Genomic DNA, 14,710 nt, shown 5'->3' on the forward strand with positions numbered 1-14,710 from the left:
TCCAGTGGAAAACCCTTTATTGACCAGCTGCCACCTTTCTGTCTCTCTCTCACCCAACACCTTTGGGTTGGGTATTTTTTTTTGTTACAAAGTACAAATGGTTTGGTTAACCTTAAAAAAATAGGCTCAAGAGGCTCAATTCCACCCTTGGAATCCCAACAAAAAACAAAAATCCAGCTGGAAGAATCCAAAATTGCACCAGGCCAAACACAAAACCCAAACAGAAAAGCAGAGAGAGGTTGACCCTCCCAACAGCCAGCTGGGAAGCAATCCCTTGCTTCCCAACTCTCACTTTTGGGGATCCTGTGACCTTGCTGAGCTGCTGTGAAGCCTTTGTGGACACCTCCAACTCAAAAGGCACTCAAAGGTCACAAGTTCCTGAGCTAAAAACAGGGGTGGGGGGGGTTGGGGGTAGAACATTCCCAACAGAACACTTAAAACTTAACTCACCTCAGGGTTCAAACCTGGGGCTTGGGGACAGGGGAGTGCAGGAAGCATTCAGCAGGTGGATGCCAACTGGAAGGCTGCTGAAGGACAGAGGCAAAGCCAAGCAGATTTGGAGGAGGGGAGGGGTAAAAAGAAAACCAATTCACTTCTGAGCATCTCCACCAGCAAATTCCTCTGCTAGGAAAAGGAGAAATGGTTGCTGCCATGGGAAACACAAAGGAGAATGTGCAGGGCTGAGCTGAAAGGCTCTGAACCAAGCAAGGGTTGGAGAAGTGGTGCACAGCCCCAGCTAAAGCTGCCAGGGCAATGCTCCCAGGGCTGGGCTCAGGCCTAGGGGAAGAGGAGCAGAGGAGAGCAGCAGAGGAAGGATCTGGGGCTCAGAACTCAGCTATGGAATGCCCCAAAGCCACCAAACTGACTGGCTGAAAGGCTCTGAACCAAGCAAGGGCTGGAGAAGTGGTGCACAGCCCCAGCTAAAGCTGCCAGGGCAATGCTCCCAGGGCTGGGCTCAGGCTTAGGGGAAGAGGAGCAGAGGAGAGCAGCAGAAGAAGGGTCTGGGGCTCAGAACTCAGCCATGGAAAGCCCCAAAACTGACTGGCTGAAACTGAGCATCTTCATCAGCAAATTCCTCTGCTAGGAAAAGGAGAAATGGTTGCTGCCATGGGAAACACAAAGGAGAATGTGCAGGGCTGAGCTGAAAGGCTCTGAACCAAGCAAGGGCTGGAGAAGTGGTGCAAAGACCCAGCTAAAGCTGCCAGGGCAATGCTCCCAGGGCTGGGCTTGGACCTAGAGGAACAGGAGCAGAGCAAAGCAGCAGGAGGAAGGGTCTGGGGCTCAGAACTCAGCCATGGAATGCCCCAAACTGACAGAATGAAAGGCTCTGAACCAAGCAAGGGCTGGAGAAGTGGTGCAAAGGCCTAACAAAAGCTGCCAGGGCAACGCTCCCAGGGCTGGGCTCGGGCCTAGAGGAAGAGGAGCAGAGCAAAGCAGCAGGAGGAAGGGTCTGGGGCTCAGAACTCAGCTATGGAATGCCCCAAAGCCAAACTGACTGGCTGAAAGGCTCTGAACCAAGCAAGGGTTGGAGAAGTGGTGCACAGCCCCAGCTAAAGCTGCCAGGGCAATGCTCCTAGGGCTGGGCTCAGACCTAGAGGAAGAGGAGCAGAGGAGAGCAGCAGGAGGAAGGGTCTGGGGCTCAAACTCAGCCATGGAAAGCCCCAAAGCCACCAAACTGCCTGCCTGAAGCCACCACAGGTGCCAGAGTGGGTCAGGGAAGCTGCTGAGGTGTCCTTCACACCAATTCCCTCTCTCCAGCTTGGCTCAGTTCTTGGCCCAGAGCTATGAGGAGCAGCAGAAGCAGAATGGCTGCAGGCAGGGCACGGCCAGCAGCAGGGACAGGAGCTGAGGGGGAACAGGTTTTGGCCTAGAGAGGTTCTGATCCTCTTCTCAGAGCTGCATAGGTGGTACTAAGGCCATGAATGTTTGCTACAGTGTAAGGCCTTGGCTGCTGCCCCAGCCCTGGGCAGCCCCAGCCCTGCTGCTGCCCTGGGCAGAGGCCTCAGGGCTCAGGGAGCTCTGGCAGGGCCTCCCCCTCAGCCTTCTTCTCCGGGGAGGTGTAGAGGAAGTTGCAGCAGATGTAGAGGGGGAAAAGCAGGAGCCTGCTGTCCAGGTTCATCACCACCTGCTCCTGCAAGGCAAGCACAGGCAGCAGCAGTCACACAGCTGCTGGAGCTGGAGAAGCCTCTGAGGTCATCCCAGCCCAACCCCACCATGGGCACAGGTTCCTCGGACACCTCCAGGGGTGGGCACTCCACCACCTCCCTGGGCAGCCTCTGCCAGGCCCTGACCACTCTGGCAGCAAAGGAACTCTTCCTCATCTCCAACCTAACCCTCCCCTGGCACAACCTGAGGCCATTTCCTCTCCTCCTTATCAGCTGAGACCAGGCAGCAGAGCCCAACCCCCACCTGGCTCCAGCCTCCTCTCAGGCAGCTGCAGAGGCCAAGGAGGTCTCCTCTCAGCCTCCTCTTCCTCAGCCTCACCACCCCCAGCTCCCTCCCCTGCCCCTCCCCAGTCCTCTTCTCCAGACCCTTGCCCACCTTTGCTGCCCTTCCCTGGCCCTGCCCCAGCCTCTCAATGTCCTTCTTGGCATGAGTGGCACAAAACTAAGCCCAGCACTGAAGGTGTGGCCTCACCAGTGCCCAGTGCAGGGGGCACAGTGTTTGCCTTGGTCCCACAGGGCAGGGTGCTGGTGGCCTTCTTGGTCACAGCACTGGCACTGCCAGCTGTGCTGGTACAAAGATTGCCCCCCCCACCCCTCGGGCAGTCATTCCCTGGCACAGATGTTTCACACCATGGGAACTGACAGAGGAAATGGCTGAGGGCATTCTAGGGGGCATGAGAAAGAGTGTGGGCAGCAGGGCAAGGGAAGTTCTGCTGCCCTCTGCTCTGCCCCTGGGCACCACCAACCTCCTGCAGCAGCACAGCTGAGGGGGGAGCTGCTGGGGAGCAGCTCCAAGGAGCAGCAGCTGCCAGGGCTGGGGGGCAAGAAGGTGCCCAGGAGACAGCAGTGTGCCCTCAGTGTGTCTCCTGGGCACCTTCTTGCCCCCCTGAAGGCTCCAAGGCTGTCCTGAGGGGCACCAAGAAGAGTGTGGGCAGCAGGGCAAGGGAGGTTCTGCTGCCCTCTGCTCTGCCCCCAGCCTGGCTCCAGCTCTGGGCTGCCCAATGGCAGAGCCTGGCAAGGGCTGCAGAGAGTGCAGGGCAGGCTGGGCAGGTGCTGAGGGGCCTGGAGCAGCTCTGGCAGCAGCAAAGGCTGAGAGCCCTGGGGCTGAGAGCCTGCAGCAGAGCAGCCCCAGAGGGCAGCTGAGCAGTGCCCAGGCAGAGCTGAAGGAGCTGTGGGGGGCAAGAGGCTGGGGCCAGGCTCTGCTGAGCGCTGCCAAGGGGCACAGAGTGGAGCCCAGGAGGGTGGAGCTGAGCAGCAGGAGAAAGTGGTTTGGTGTGAGGGTGCCAAGGCCTGGAGCAGGCTGCCCAGAGAGGCTGTGGAGCCTCCTTGTGTGCAGAGCTGCCAACCCCCAGCCTGGGCACTGTGCTGCTGGCTGAGCTGCTGTGGGGGCCCTGCTGGAGCAGGGGGGGTTGGATTCAGCTCCAGAGGTCCCTTCCCACCCCTCCATGCTGGCATTCTGGGAAGCTTTACCTTCAAGGCCACTGCAAGGAAAGGAGAACCTCCCTGCTGCTCCCAGTGCCAGGGCATGTACCCAGGCTCTGGGGGCAGTGCCAGGCTGCTTCCTGGCATTTTGGTTTTCACTCTAGGAAGTGGTTTTGTGGTAGGAGCAAAGAAGAAACTCGACCCTGCAGGAAGGAAGGTGCTGAGAGAAGTTTCTTCTGCCCTGCCCAGCTCCATGTCACTGCTGATCAGGATTTAAGGACCTTGCTGAGCTCTTCTGTGCCAGGGAGGTGCCAATGGGCACATTCTGCTCTGCCAAGGCCACTCCTCTCTGAGGCTTTGGTTTCTATTTCACAGTGTCATGGACACCATCCCTGAGCAACTGCCAGAGGTGCTCTTAACCTTTCAGCTCAAGCTAACTCCCAACCTGCCTCTCCAAAAGCTGAGCCCATGGATGTGTCCTGCCCAAGGCAAAGGCAAAGGGCAGCAACCACCCAGCACAGCTCCACACCTTGGCAGCTGACTTCAAAGCACAGAATGGGCTGGGTGGGAAGGGACCTTAAGGGATCTGTGGGCAGCCAGTTCAGGTGCTGGTCACCAGGGTAAGGACCTGGAGCTGCTGGAGAAGGCACATAGGTGGGCAGAGGCTGCAGCAGCTCTGCTGTGGGCACAGGCTGGCAGAGCTGGGGCTGAGCAGCCTGCAGAGGAGAAGGCTCCAGGGAGAGCTCAGAGCTGCAGTTCAGGAGCTGCAGGCAGCTGGGGAGGGACTGCTCAGGAGGGGCTGTGGGGATAGGCTGAGGGCAATGGTTTGGCAGTGGAGCAGGGCAGGGTTGTACACCAGGAGGAAGTTGTGCACCAGGAGGGTGCTGAGAGCCTGGCACAGGCTGCCCAGGGCTGTGCTTGAGGCCCCATCCCTGCAGCCCTTCAAGCTGAGCCTTGCTGTGCCCCTGTGCAGCCTGCTCTGGCTGGAGGAGTCCCTGCTGGGTGCAGGGGGTGGGCAAGATGCCCTTGGGGGGTCCCTTCCACTCCAATGCAATCTGTGACCCCATCAGCCCTAACACTGCCCTGCTCTGCCTACCCTGCCAGGCCCTCCCCACACCTTCCACCACCTGCTTCAGATTCCACCCCAGCAGCCAGGGCAAGGAGCAGAAGTCCTCTCCAGCAGCACTGCTCAGCTCCCAGCATTCTCCTCATGCCTTGGGCTCCACCATTCAAGCTGATCAGCTCCAAGAGCCCCACACCTACCTGGTCCTTCTCAAGGGTTAGGATCTGGTATCCTGTTGTTCTGCTGCAGATAACCTTCCCACTGCTGTCAAAGGAGGCCAGACGTAACCTAGGGACACAACAGCAGCTGCTTTAGCCTCCCAGGGCTGAAGGCTTCCAGCACCAGGAGCTCCTCCTGAGGAGGCAGAACAAAACACTCAAGTGTGAGGAACCTGTTGGCAGCAAGACATCCAGACTGGGCCATCCAACACAGCAGAGACCTGGAGCTGCTGGGGAGGGGCCAGAGGAGGGCACAGAGCTGGGCAGAGGCTGCTGCAGCTCTGCTGTGGGCACAGGCTGGCAGAGCTGGGGCTGAGCAGCCTGGAGAGGAGAAGGCTCCAGGGAGAGCTCAGAGCTGCAGTTCAGGAGCTGCAGGCAGCTGGGGAGGGACTGCTCAGGAGGGGCTGTGGGGATAGGCTGAGGGCAATGGTTTGGCAGTGGAGCAGGGCAGGGTTGGGTTGGACACCAGGAGGAAGTTGTGCACCAGGAGGGTGCTGAGAGCCTGGCACAGGCTGCCCAGGACTGTGCTTGAGGCCCCATCCCTGCAGCCCTTCAAGCTGAGCCTTGCTGTGCCCCTGTGCAGCCTGCTCTGGCTGGAGGAGTCCCTGCTGGGTGCAGGGGGTGGGCAAGATGCCCTTGGGGGGGTCCCTTCCACCCCGGGGCAGGCTGTGGCTCTGGGATGATGTTCCTGGGCACAGGCAGAGCTTTGCCCAGGGCAGGGTGGCCCCAGAGAAGTGGCAGTGGGCAGGAGGCAGGAGGAGGCTCTTGGTGGATCCTCAGCCTGAGCAAACCCTGCAGTGCCTGAGGGCTGCTCCTTGGCTGCACTTGGGGAGGTCAGGAGCAAGGCTCTGGGAGCAGCTTCTGTGACCTCCACGGAGATTCCACGACTAATTGGTGCCATTTACCCCCCAGGCCTCAGGGCATCCTCCAGCTCCACGGAGAGACTTCCCGTGGGGGGAAAGTCCTGATCACAGAATGAAGCAGGTTGGCAAAGAGCTCTGAGCTCATCGAGTCCAACCTCTCACCTAACCCTTCTAATGAACTAACCCCTGGCACTAAGTGCCTCATGCAGGGATGGGCACTGCCATCACCTCCAGGGATGGGCACTGCACCACCTCCCTGAGCAGCTCATTCCAATGCCAATCACTCTCTCTGTGAAGAATTTCCCAACATCCAGCCTGAAGCTGTCCTGGCACAGCTTGAGGCTGTGTCCTCTTGTTCTGTCCCTGGGTGCCAAAGAGCAGAGCCCAACCCCAGCTGGCTGCAACCTCCCTTCAGGCAGCTGTAAAGAGCAATAACCACAGAACCAGTCAGGGCTGGAAGGGACCCCAAGGCTCAGCCAGTTCCAACTCCCTGCCATGGGCAGGGACACCTCACACCAGAGCAGGCTGTGCACAGCCTCAGCCAGCCTGGCCTGAAACACCTCCAGGCATGAGGCTTCCACCACCTCCCTGGGCAACCCCTGCCAGGCTCTCAGCACCCTCCTGCTGAACAACTTCCTCCTCACATCCAGTCTCAATCTCTCCCCTTCCAGCTCTGTTCCATCCCCCCCAGTCCTATCCCTACCTGACAGCCAAAAAAGTCCCTCCCCAACATTTTCTTTTGTAGCCTTAAGACACTGAAAGGCCACAACAAGGTCACCTCGGAGCTTCCTCCTCTCCAGCCTGACAGAAGTCTCCCCCCCTGAGCCTCCTCTTCTCCAGGCTGATGTCCCTGGGCAAGCTGCAGATGTTTGGTGTAGAAACTAAAGTCCCCTCCCCTAGCTGCGATCCTGCTGAGTGCAAGGGGGGGTTGGGCAAGACGCCCTCGGGAAGGTTCCTCCCTCGGGAGGGTTCCTCCCTCGGGAGGGTTCCTCCCTCCCTCCCTCCCTCCCTTCGCTGCACTCCCGGAGGGTGCCCAGCAGGGCTGACCTGAAGGCGATGCTGCGGCGAGGCTGCAGGCTGACGGTGCCGCTGCAGGGCTGGTTCAGAGTGTTCCTCTTGAAGATGATGTAGCGATTGGTGTAGGTCACCAGCAGGTCAAAGCCGAAGTTGAAGCCAGTCCAGCGCCAGCAGTACTGCAGGGGAAGGGAACAAAGGTGAGGGCTGAGCGCACGGAGGGTTGAGGAGCACCGAGTGGAGGCACAGAATGGGTTGGGTTGGGGAAGAGGACCACAAAGAGCAGCCAGTGCCAACCTGCCAGCTGTGGGTAGGGACAACTCACACCAGCACAGGGTGCTCAGGGCCTCATCCAGACTGGCACTGAACACCTCCCTGGGCAACCTGTGCCAGGGTCTCCCCATCTTCAACCTCCCTGGGCAACCTATGCCAGTGTCTCCCCACCCTCAACCTGTGCCAGTCTCTCCCCACACTCAACCTGTGCCAGTGTCTTACCACCCTTAACCTCTGCCAATCTCTCCCCACCTTCAACCTGTGCCAGTCTCTCCCCACCCTCAACCTGTGCCAGTGTCTCCCCACCCTCAACCTGTGCCAGTGTCTCCCCACCCTCAACTTGTGCCAGTCTCTCCCCACCCTCAACCTCCCTGGGCAACCTGTGCCAGTGTCTCCCCACCCTCAACCTGTGCCAGTGTCTCCCCACCCTCAACCTGTGCCAGTGTCTCACCACCCTTAACCTGTGCCAGTGTCTCACCACCCTGTGCCAGTGTCTCCTCAACCTCCAGGGAGGTTATGGAGCACAGCAGCAGCCAATGTGACCTGTTCATAGAAGGCCACCAGCTCTCTCAGGCAGGATTTGCCCTTGCTGCAGCCTTGCTGACTGTACCAAATCACTTCACTGCCTCCAGGAGGATCTGCTCCATGATCCCTCTGGACACAAGAGGTGAGACTGCCTGGCCTGGAGCTCTCTGGCTGCCTCTTTCCTATACTTTTTGACAGGAGCAGAGGGAAAGCAGCACCCAGGGACCCACTCAGTGCCCTCAGCACACAGCTGAGACTGCCTGGCCTGGAGCTCTCTGGTTCCCTCTTTCATAGAATCATAGAATCAAGCAGGTTGGAAGAGAGCTCCAAGCTCATCCAGTCCAACCCAGCCCCCAGCCCTATCCAGTCAACCAGACCATGGCACTGAGTGCCTCATCCAGGCTTTGTTTGAAGACCCCCAGGGTTGGTGCCTCCACCACCTCCCTGGGCAGCCCATTCCAATGCCAATCACTCTCTCTGTGAAGAACTTCTTCCTCACATCCAGCCTATACCTCCCCTGGCACAACTTGAGACTGTGTCCCCTTGTTCTGTTGCTGGGTGCCTGGGAGAAGAGCCCAACCCCACCTGGCTACAGCCTCCCTGCAGGTAGTTGTAGACAGTAATAAGATCACCTCTGAGTCTCCTCTTCTCCAGGCTAAACAGGCCCAGCTCCCTCAGCCTCTCCTCATAGGATTTGTGCTCCAGGCCCCTCACAGCTTTGTTGCCTTTCTCTGGACATGTTCCAGCACCTCAACATCTCTCTTGAATTGAGGGGCCCAGAACTGGACACAGCACTGCAGGGGTGGCCTGAGCAGTGCTGAGCACAGGGGCACAAGAACCTCCCTTGTCCTACTGGCCACACTGCTCCTGAGCCAGCCCAGGATGCCATTGGCTCTCTTGGCTACCTGGGCACACTGCCGGCTCAGCTTCAGCTACTCTCTATCAGTACCCCCAGGTCCCTTTCCTCCTGACTGCTCTCAGCCACTCTGGCCCCAGCCTGTAGCTGCTTGGGGTTGTTGTGGCCAAAGTGCAGAACCTGCCCTTGGCCTTGTTCAGTCTCATCCCCTTGGCCTCTGCCCACCCATGCAGCCTGGCCAGGTCCCTCTGCAGGGCTCTGCTACCTTCCAAGAGGTTATCACACCAGAGCTTGACAGGAGCAGAAGGAAAGCAGCACCCAGGGACCCACTCAGTGCCCTCAGCACACAGCTGAGTGCTGCAGCCTGGCAATCTGCAAGCACTCAACACACCCAAGCCACGTCCACAGTGCAGAGGCTCAGCCATGGGCCACACTTACATCACCATCCTTGGCCAGCTTCCGCCCACACCTCATGCTGTTTCCTTCCAGTTCTTCCTTGTTTATCTCTTGAGGCCTACAAGAAAACCAAAAGTGAATCTTTAAGGGCAGCTGAAGAGCTTCTGGGTGCTGCTTTCAGAGGATCACAGAGTTGTTTAGGTTGGGAGAGACCTTCCAGGATCTGGAAAGGGACCTACAGGAAGGCTGTTGGTGCCACCAAGATGCTGAGAGGGCTGCAGCAGCTCTGCTCTGAGCACAGGCTGAGAGAGTTGGGGCAGCCTGCAGGGGAGAAGGTGTTGGGTGAGAGGCTGGACTCCAAGGAGGGAATTCTGCCCCTTGGCTCTGCTCTCCTCACACCCCACCTGGAGCACTGTGGGCAGTTCTGCAGCCCCCAGCACAAGCAGCACATGGAAGTGTTGGAGCCAGCCCAGAGGAGGCCACCAAGATGCTGAGAGGGCTGCAGCAGCTCTGCTCTGAGCACAGGCTGAGAGAGTTGGGGCTGTGCAGGGTGGAGGGGAGAAGGCTTCCAGGAGAGCTTGGAGTGGCCTTGCAGGAGCTGAAGGGAGCTGCAGGAGGGCTGGGGAGGGAATATGGACAAGGTCTGGGAATGGCAGGAGGAGGAGGAATGGGTTTGAAGTGGCAGAGGGGAGACTGAAAGTGGATGTGAGGAAGAAGTGAAGGTGGTGAGAGACTGGCACAGGTTGAGGGTGCTGAGACCCTGGCACAGGTTGCCCAGGGAGGTTGTGGAGCACAGAAGCACCCAATGTGATCATTGATCACATTGGGTGCTTCTGTGCTCCACAACCTCCCTGGAGGTATCCAGGACCAGGCTGAGCAACCTGTTCTAGTGGGAGGTGTCCCTGCCTACAGCATGGGCTTGGAACTGGCTGATCCTTGAGGTCCCTTCCAACCTAAAACCATTCCATGGTTCTGTGGAGACCAACTCTGAAGCCAGCACTGCCCCAGGGCAGCCTCACCAACCTATGGCCCTCAGCACATCTTCAGGGCTTTGAAACTCCTCCAGGCATGGGCACTGCAGCACTGCCCTGGGCAGCCTGGGCCAGGCCTGGGCAACCCTTGCCAGGGAGAAATTGTTCCTCATGGCCAACTTGAACCTCCCCTGGCACAACCTGAGGCCATTTCCTCTCCTCCCATCACTTGTTCATTGGCAGCAGAGCTCAAGCCCCACCTGGCTGCAGCCTCCTCTCGGGGAGCTGGAGAGAGCAGTAAGGTCTCAGCCTCCTCTTCTCCAGCCTCACCAAACCTCTCCCCAGACTTTTCCCCACCTCTGGTGTCCTTCTCTGACTCTGGCTCCAGCCTCTCAACGTCCTCCTGGGATCTAAGAGCCCCAAGCTGACCCCAGCACTTGAGTTGTGACCTGAGCCCATCTGCTGGGCACAGGCACACCTCAGAGCTGCTGCAGAGCTGTGGAGAAGCAGCCAGGGGAGAGCTTGGGAAAGATTTCTCAAGCAGCTGAGTATGCAGCTTGGCTAAAAACAGTTCAGCACAGTGGTCATGGAGTGCTGCAAGGCTCTGGAAGCTGTCACCCTACACCAAAGTGAACTGACTGCACTCCAAAGCATCCACTGCTGCTTTGCCACCCAAAGAATCTGGCAGAGCCAGCAGCAGTTCCCAGCCTTGGCATTCCTGGGCTGTGTTCATAGATCACAGAATGGGATGGGTTGGAAGGGACCTCAAAGATCATCTACTGGCAACCTCCCTGCCATGGGACATCTCCTAACAGCACAGGGCCTCAGCCAGGCTGGCACTGAACACCTCCAGGGAGGTTGTGGAGCACAGAAGCACCCAATGTGATCAAAGATCACATTGGGTGCTTCTGTGCTCCACAACCTCCCTGGGAAACCTGTGCCAGGGTCTCACTATCCTCAACCTGTGCCAGGGTCTCACTACTCTCAACCTGTGCCAGGGTCTCACCACCCTCAACCTCTGCCAGTCTCTCACCACCTTCACTTCTTCCTCACATCCACTTTCAGTCTCCCCTCTGCCATTTCAAACCCATTCCTCCTCCTGTCATTCCCAGACCTTGTCCATATTCCCTCCCCAGCCCTCCTGCAGCTCCCTTCAGCTCCTGCAAGGCCACTCCAAGCTCTCCTGGAAGCCTTCTCCCCTCCACCCTGCACAGCCCCAACTCTCTCAGCCTGTGCTCACAGCAGAGCTGCTGCAGCCCTCTCAGCATCTTGGTGGCCTCCTCTGGGCTGGCTCCAACACTTCCATGTGCTGCTTGTGCTGGGGGCTGCAGAGCTGTCCCCAGGGCTGCAGGTGGGGTCTGAGGAGAGCAGAGCCAAGGGGCAGAATCCCCTCCTTGGAGTCCAACCTCTCACCCAACACCTTCTCCCTCAACCTGTGCCAATCTCTCCCCACCCTCCCTCTCAACAATCTCTCATCTCCACTCTCCCAGCTCAAATCCATTCTCTCTCCTCCTGCCACTGCCAACCCTTGTCCAAAGACCCTTCCCAGCCCTCCTGGAGTCCCTTCAGGCACTGGAAGCTGCTCTGAGCTCTCCCTGGAACCTTCTCCCCTCCAGGTTGAACAGCCTCGAGTCTCCCTTGGCTGCCCTGGGTGACCTCATTAACCAAACAAGCAGAAAGCCTCTGGAGTCCCACTGAGAACAAACACCTCCAGGGAACAGTTTGGCCTCAGGCTGGAAGGCAACTCCCTGACCCCCCCTGCCACCCCCTCAAGGACATCACAAACCCTCTACAAGCCACACAAGCAAGCAGCAATGCAGCATCTGCTGCCTTCCTGCTGGGCACACACCAGCAGAACCTGGGGCTAGAGCCTGGATGGACAACCCCAGGCTGGGAACTTTCTCTGCCCTGCTCCTGTGAAAGCAAACCCTGGAAGGGTCAAAGTGTTGTTATGGGAACTGTGAGCAGCAGCACAGGGAGGGGATTCTGCCCTCCTGCTCTGCTCTGCTCAGCCCCCACCTGCAGCACTGCCTCCAGCTCTGGGGCTCCCAGCACAAAAAGGACCTGGAGCAGCTAGAGAGGAGCAGAGGCTGCAGAACCTCCCCTGTGGGCTCAGCCAAGGGATATTTGAGGCTGTTCAACCTGGAGAGGAGAAAGGTCCAGGGAGAGCTCAGAGCAGCTTCCAGAGCCTGAAGGGGCTGCAGGAGAGCTGGGGAGGGACTTTGGGCAAGGGCTTGGGAGTGGCAGGAGGAAGGAGAATGGATTTGGGCTGGGAGAGGGGAGAGGGAGAGTGGAGATGAGGGAGAGATTGGTGAGAGGGAGGGTGGGGAGAAACTGGCACAGGTTGAGGGTGGTGAGACCCTGGCACAGGTTGCCCAGGGAGGTTGTGGAGCACAGAAGCACAGAATGTGATCTTTGATCACATTGGGTGCTTCTGTGCTCCACAACCTCCCTGGAGGTGTTCAGTGCCAGTCTGGATGAGGCCTTTAGCACCCTGTGCTGGTGGGAGGTGTCCCTGGCTTGGCACTGGATGCTCTTGGAGGTCCCTTCCAACCCAACCCATTCCATCATTCCACTCTGTGAGCTAAGCCATGAGGTCCCCAAGCTAACCAAAGCCACTCAGGCTCTGCTCCCTCCCCATCTCCCAGCAGCCCTGCTGATGGAGCTGACCTCAATTCCAGGGCCAGGGATCAATCATGTCCCTCTGTTTAAGCAGAGTGCAGCCCCCAGCCCCCCCTGTTCTCTCCCTGCCCTCCTCCAGCAGCCTCAGCAACCCCAGCTCTGAAACTCCTCCAGGCATGGGCACTGCAGCACTGCCCAGGGGAACCTGGGCCAGGCCTGGGCAACCCTTGCCAGGGAGGAATTGTTCCTCATGGCCAACCTGAACCTCCCCTGGCACAACCTGAGGCCATTTCCTCTCCTCCCATCACTTCCTCCTTGGCCCCAGAGCCCAACCCCCACCTGGCTCCAGCCTCCTCTCAGGCAGCTGCAGAGGCCAAGGAGGTCTCCTCTCAGCCTCCTCTTCCTCAGCCTCCCCACCCCCAGCTCCCTCCCCTGCCCCTCCCCAGCTCTCTTCTCCAGACCTTTCCCCAGCTTTGTTGTCCTTCTCTGGCCCTGCCTCAGCCTCTCAATGTCCTTCTGGGAAGGAAGGGAAAGATGAGCAGACCTGAGCACAACTGCTCCAACCCTTCCCTGAGCAGAGCTTCCAGCAGATGACCTCCCTGAATTCCTTCCATTCCAAACTCTCCCATGAACATCCACCTGCTCCAACCTCCCCCCCAGCTCCAACCACTCAGAGCAGCCCAGGAGGTGCTAAGTGAACTGTCAAGTTCTGCTCCACTGCCAGGGACAGGCTAGGAAGGATTCCAGGCATGCCCCTGGCAGCTCTCCTGTAGCTGCACCAAGCAGGCTACAAAAACAGAGCCCTGCTCAGGGGCTACAAAAATAGTCAGAGATTGCAACAGGTTGGAAGGGACCCTCCCAAGGGCATCTTGCCCACCCCCTGCACTCAGCAGGGACTCCTCCAGCCAGAGCAGGCTGCACAGGGGCACAGCAAGGCTCAGCTTGAAGGGCTGCAGGGATGGGGCCTCAAGCACAGCCCTGGGCAGCCTGTGCCAGGCTCTCAGCACCCTCCTGGTGCACAACTTCCTCCTGGTGTCCAACCCAACCCTGCCCTGCTCCACTGCCAAACCATTGCCCTCAGCCTATCCCCACAGCCCCTCCTGAGCAGTCCCTCCCCAGCTGCCTGCAGCTCCTGAACTGCAGCTCTGAGCTCTCCCTGGAGCCTTCTCCTCTGCAGGCTGCTCAGCCCCAGCTCTGCCAGCCTGTGCCCACAGCAGAGCTGCTGCAGCCTCTGCCCAGCTCTGTGCCCTTCTCTGGCCCCTCCCCAGCAGCTCCAGGTCTCTGTTGTGTTGTGTCCCCCACAGCTGCCCCCAGCCCTGCAGCTGAGCTCTCCCCAGAGCAGAGCAAAGCAGAGGGGCAGGAGCTCCTCTCTGCAGCTCTGCCCACACTGCTTGGCTGCAGCCCAGGCTGCCCTTGGCCTTCTGTGCTGCCAGTGCCCACTGCTGGCTCCTGCCCAGCTCCTTCCCCACCAGCACCCCCAAGTCCTTCTCTGGCCATGCTTCAGCTCCCAGAGCTTCAAGAACAGAGTCCTGCTCCAGAGCCTTGCCTGTGGGAACACAGGAGCTAAGGTGGCAGTGCAGGCAGAGCTGCACCCAAGCAGGGGTGCCCAAAGCAGGACTGCTCTGCCCTCAGCTGCAGCCTGGCCCAGTGCCCACCACTCTCTGCTCCAGCACAAAGAACAGTTGCACATCTTCCCTCCCCAGCCCCCTGGGCCACAGGCAGCTCGCTGCAGGGTGGCAGCTCAGCCTGCCAGAAGCAGCCAGAGGAATGAGCTCAGGACATCACTGCCATTTATCTGCTCAGAGATGCTGTGCTGTGGCCTGGAGCCAGCAGAGCTGAGCTGCACAGAGCCACAGGGAGCACTCCACAGGCACCTCCCTCTGCCTCCCACAGAGAACAGCATGTCCAAGGCCAAGCAGCCCAGCCTTAAACACAGCAGTCTGGATGCTGCCAGGGAAGCTGCTGAAGGCAGAGAGCAGAAACTCTGCATTTCAGTCCCTCCTTGCCCCTGCTGCCAGGGAAGGACCTTGGCAAAGAACACTGCACCCAGGCCTGCTGTCCCCAGCAGCAGAAGGGCACAGCTGGTGAAGGAAGGTCACAAAGAGGAGCCAAGGGTTGGGAGCAGCTCTGCTGGGAGCACAGGCTGAGGGAGCTGGGGGGGTGCAGGCTGCAGGGGAGAAGGCTCCAGGGGCAGCTCAGAGCTGCTGCCAGAGCCTGGAGGGAGCCTGCAGGAAGGCTGCAGAGAGACTTCTGCTGAGGGAGCCTGAGCCAGGCCAAGGGCAATGGTTTGGAGCTGAGGCAGAGCAGGCTGAGAGTGGAGCT

At 59.2% G+C, this 14,710-nt stretch overlaps 1 protein-coding gene across 1 annotated transcript in view; it reads right to left on the reverse strand.

Annotated features, from left to right (window-relative positions):
• GMCL1 (germ cell-less 1, spermatogenesis associated) overlaps nt 1-14,710 on the reverse strand; it is a 44,191-nt gene continuing 29,481 nt past the window's right edge. Inside the window, exons 11-14 of the mRNA XM_064175603.1 lie at nt 8,838-8,913; nt 6,779-6,924; nt 4,851-4,938; nt 1-2,131 (exon numbers count right to left, since the gene is read on the reverse strand). Of these exons, the coding sequence (XP_064031673.1) occupies nt 2,003-2,131; nt 4,851-4,938; nt 6,779-6,924; nt 8,838-8,913 (439 nt within the window). The 3' untranslated portion in view covers nt 1-2,002. The remainder of the gene's footprint in view (nt 2,132-4,850; nt 4,939-6,778; nt 6,925-8,837; nt 8,914-14,710) is intronic.

Source organism: Pogoniulus pusillus, chromosome 42 (genome assembly GCF_015220805.1).
Source record: "Pogoniulus pusillus isolate bPogPus1 chromosome 42, bPogPus1.pri, whole genome shotgun sequence".
In the NCBI taxonomy this organism is placed as follows: domain Eukaryota; kingdom Metazoa; phylum Chordata; class Aves; order Piciformes; family Lybiidae; genus Pogoniulus; species Pogoniulus pusillus.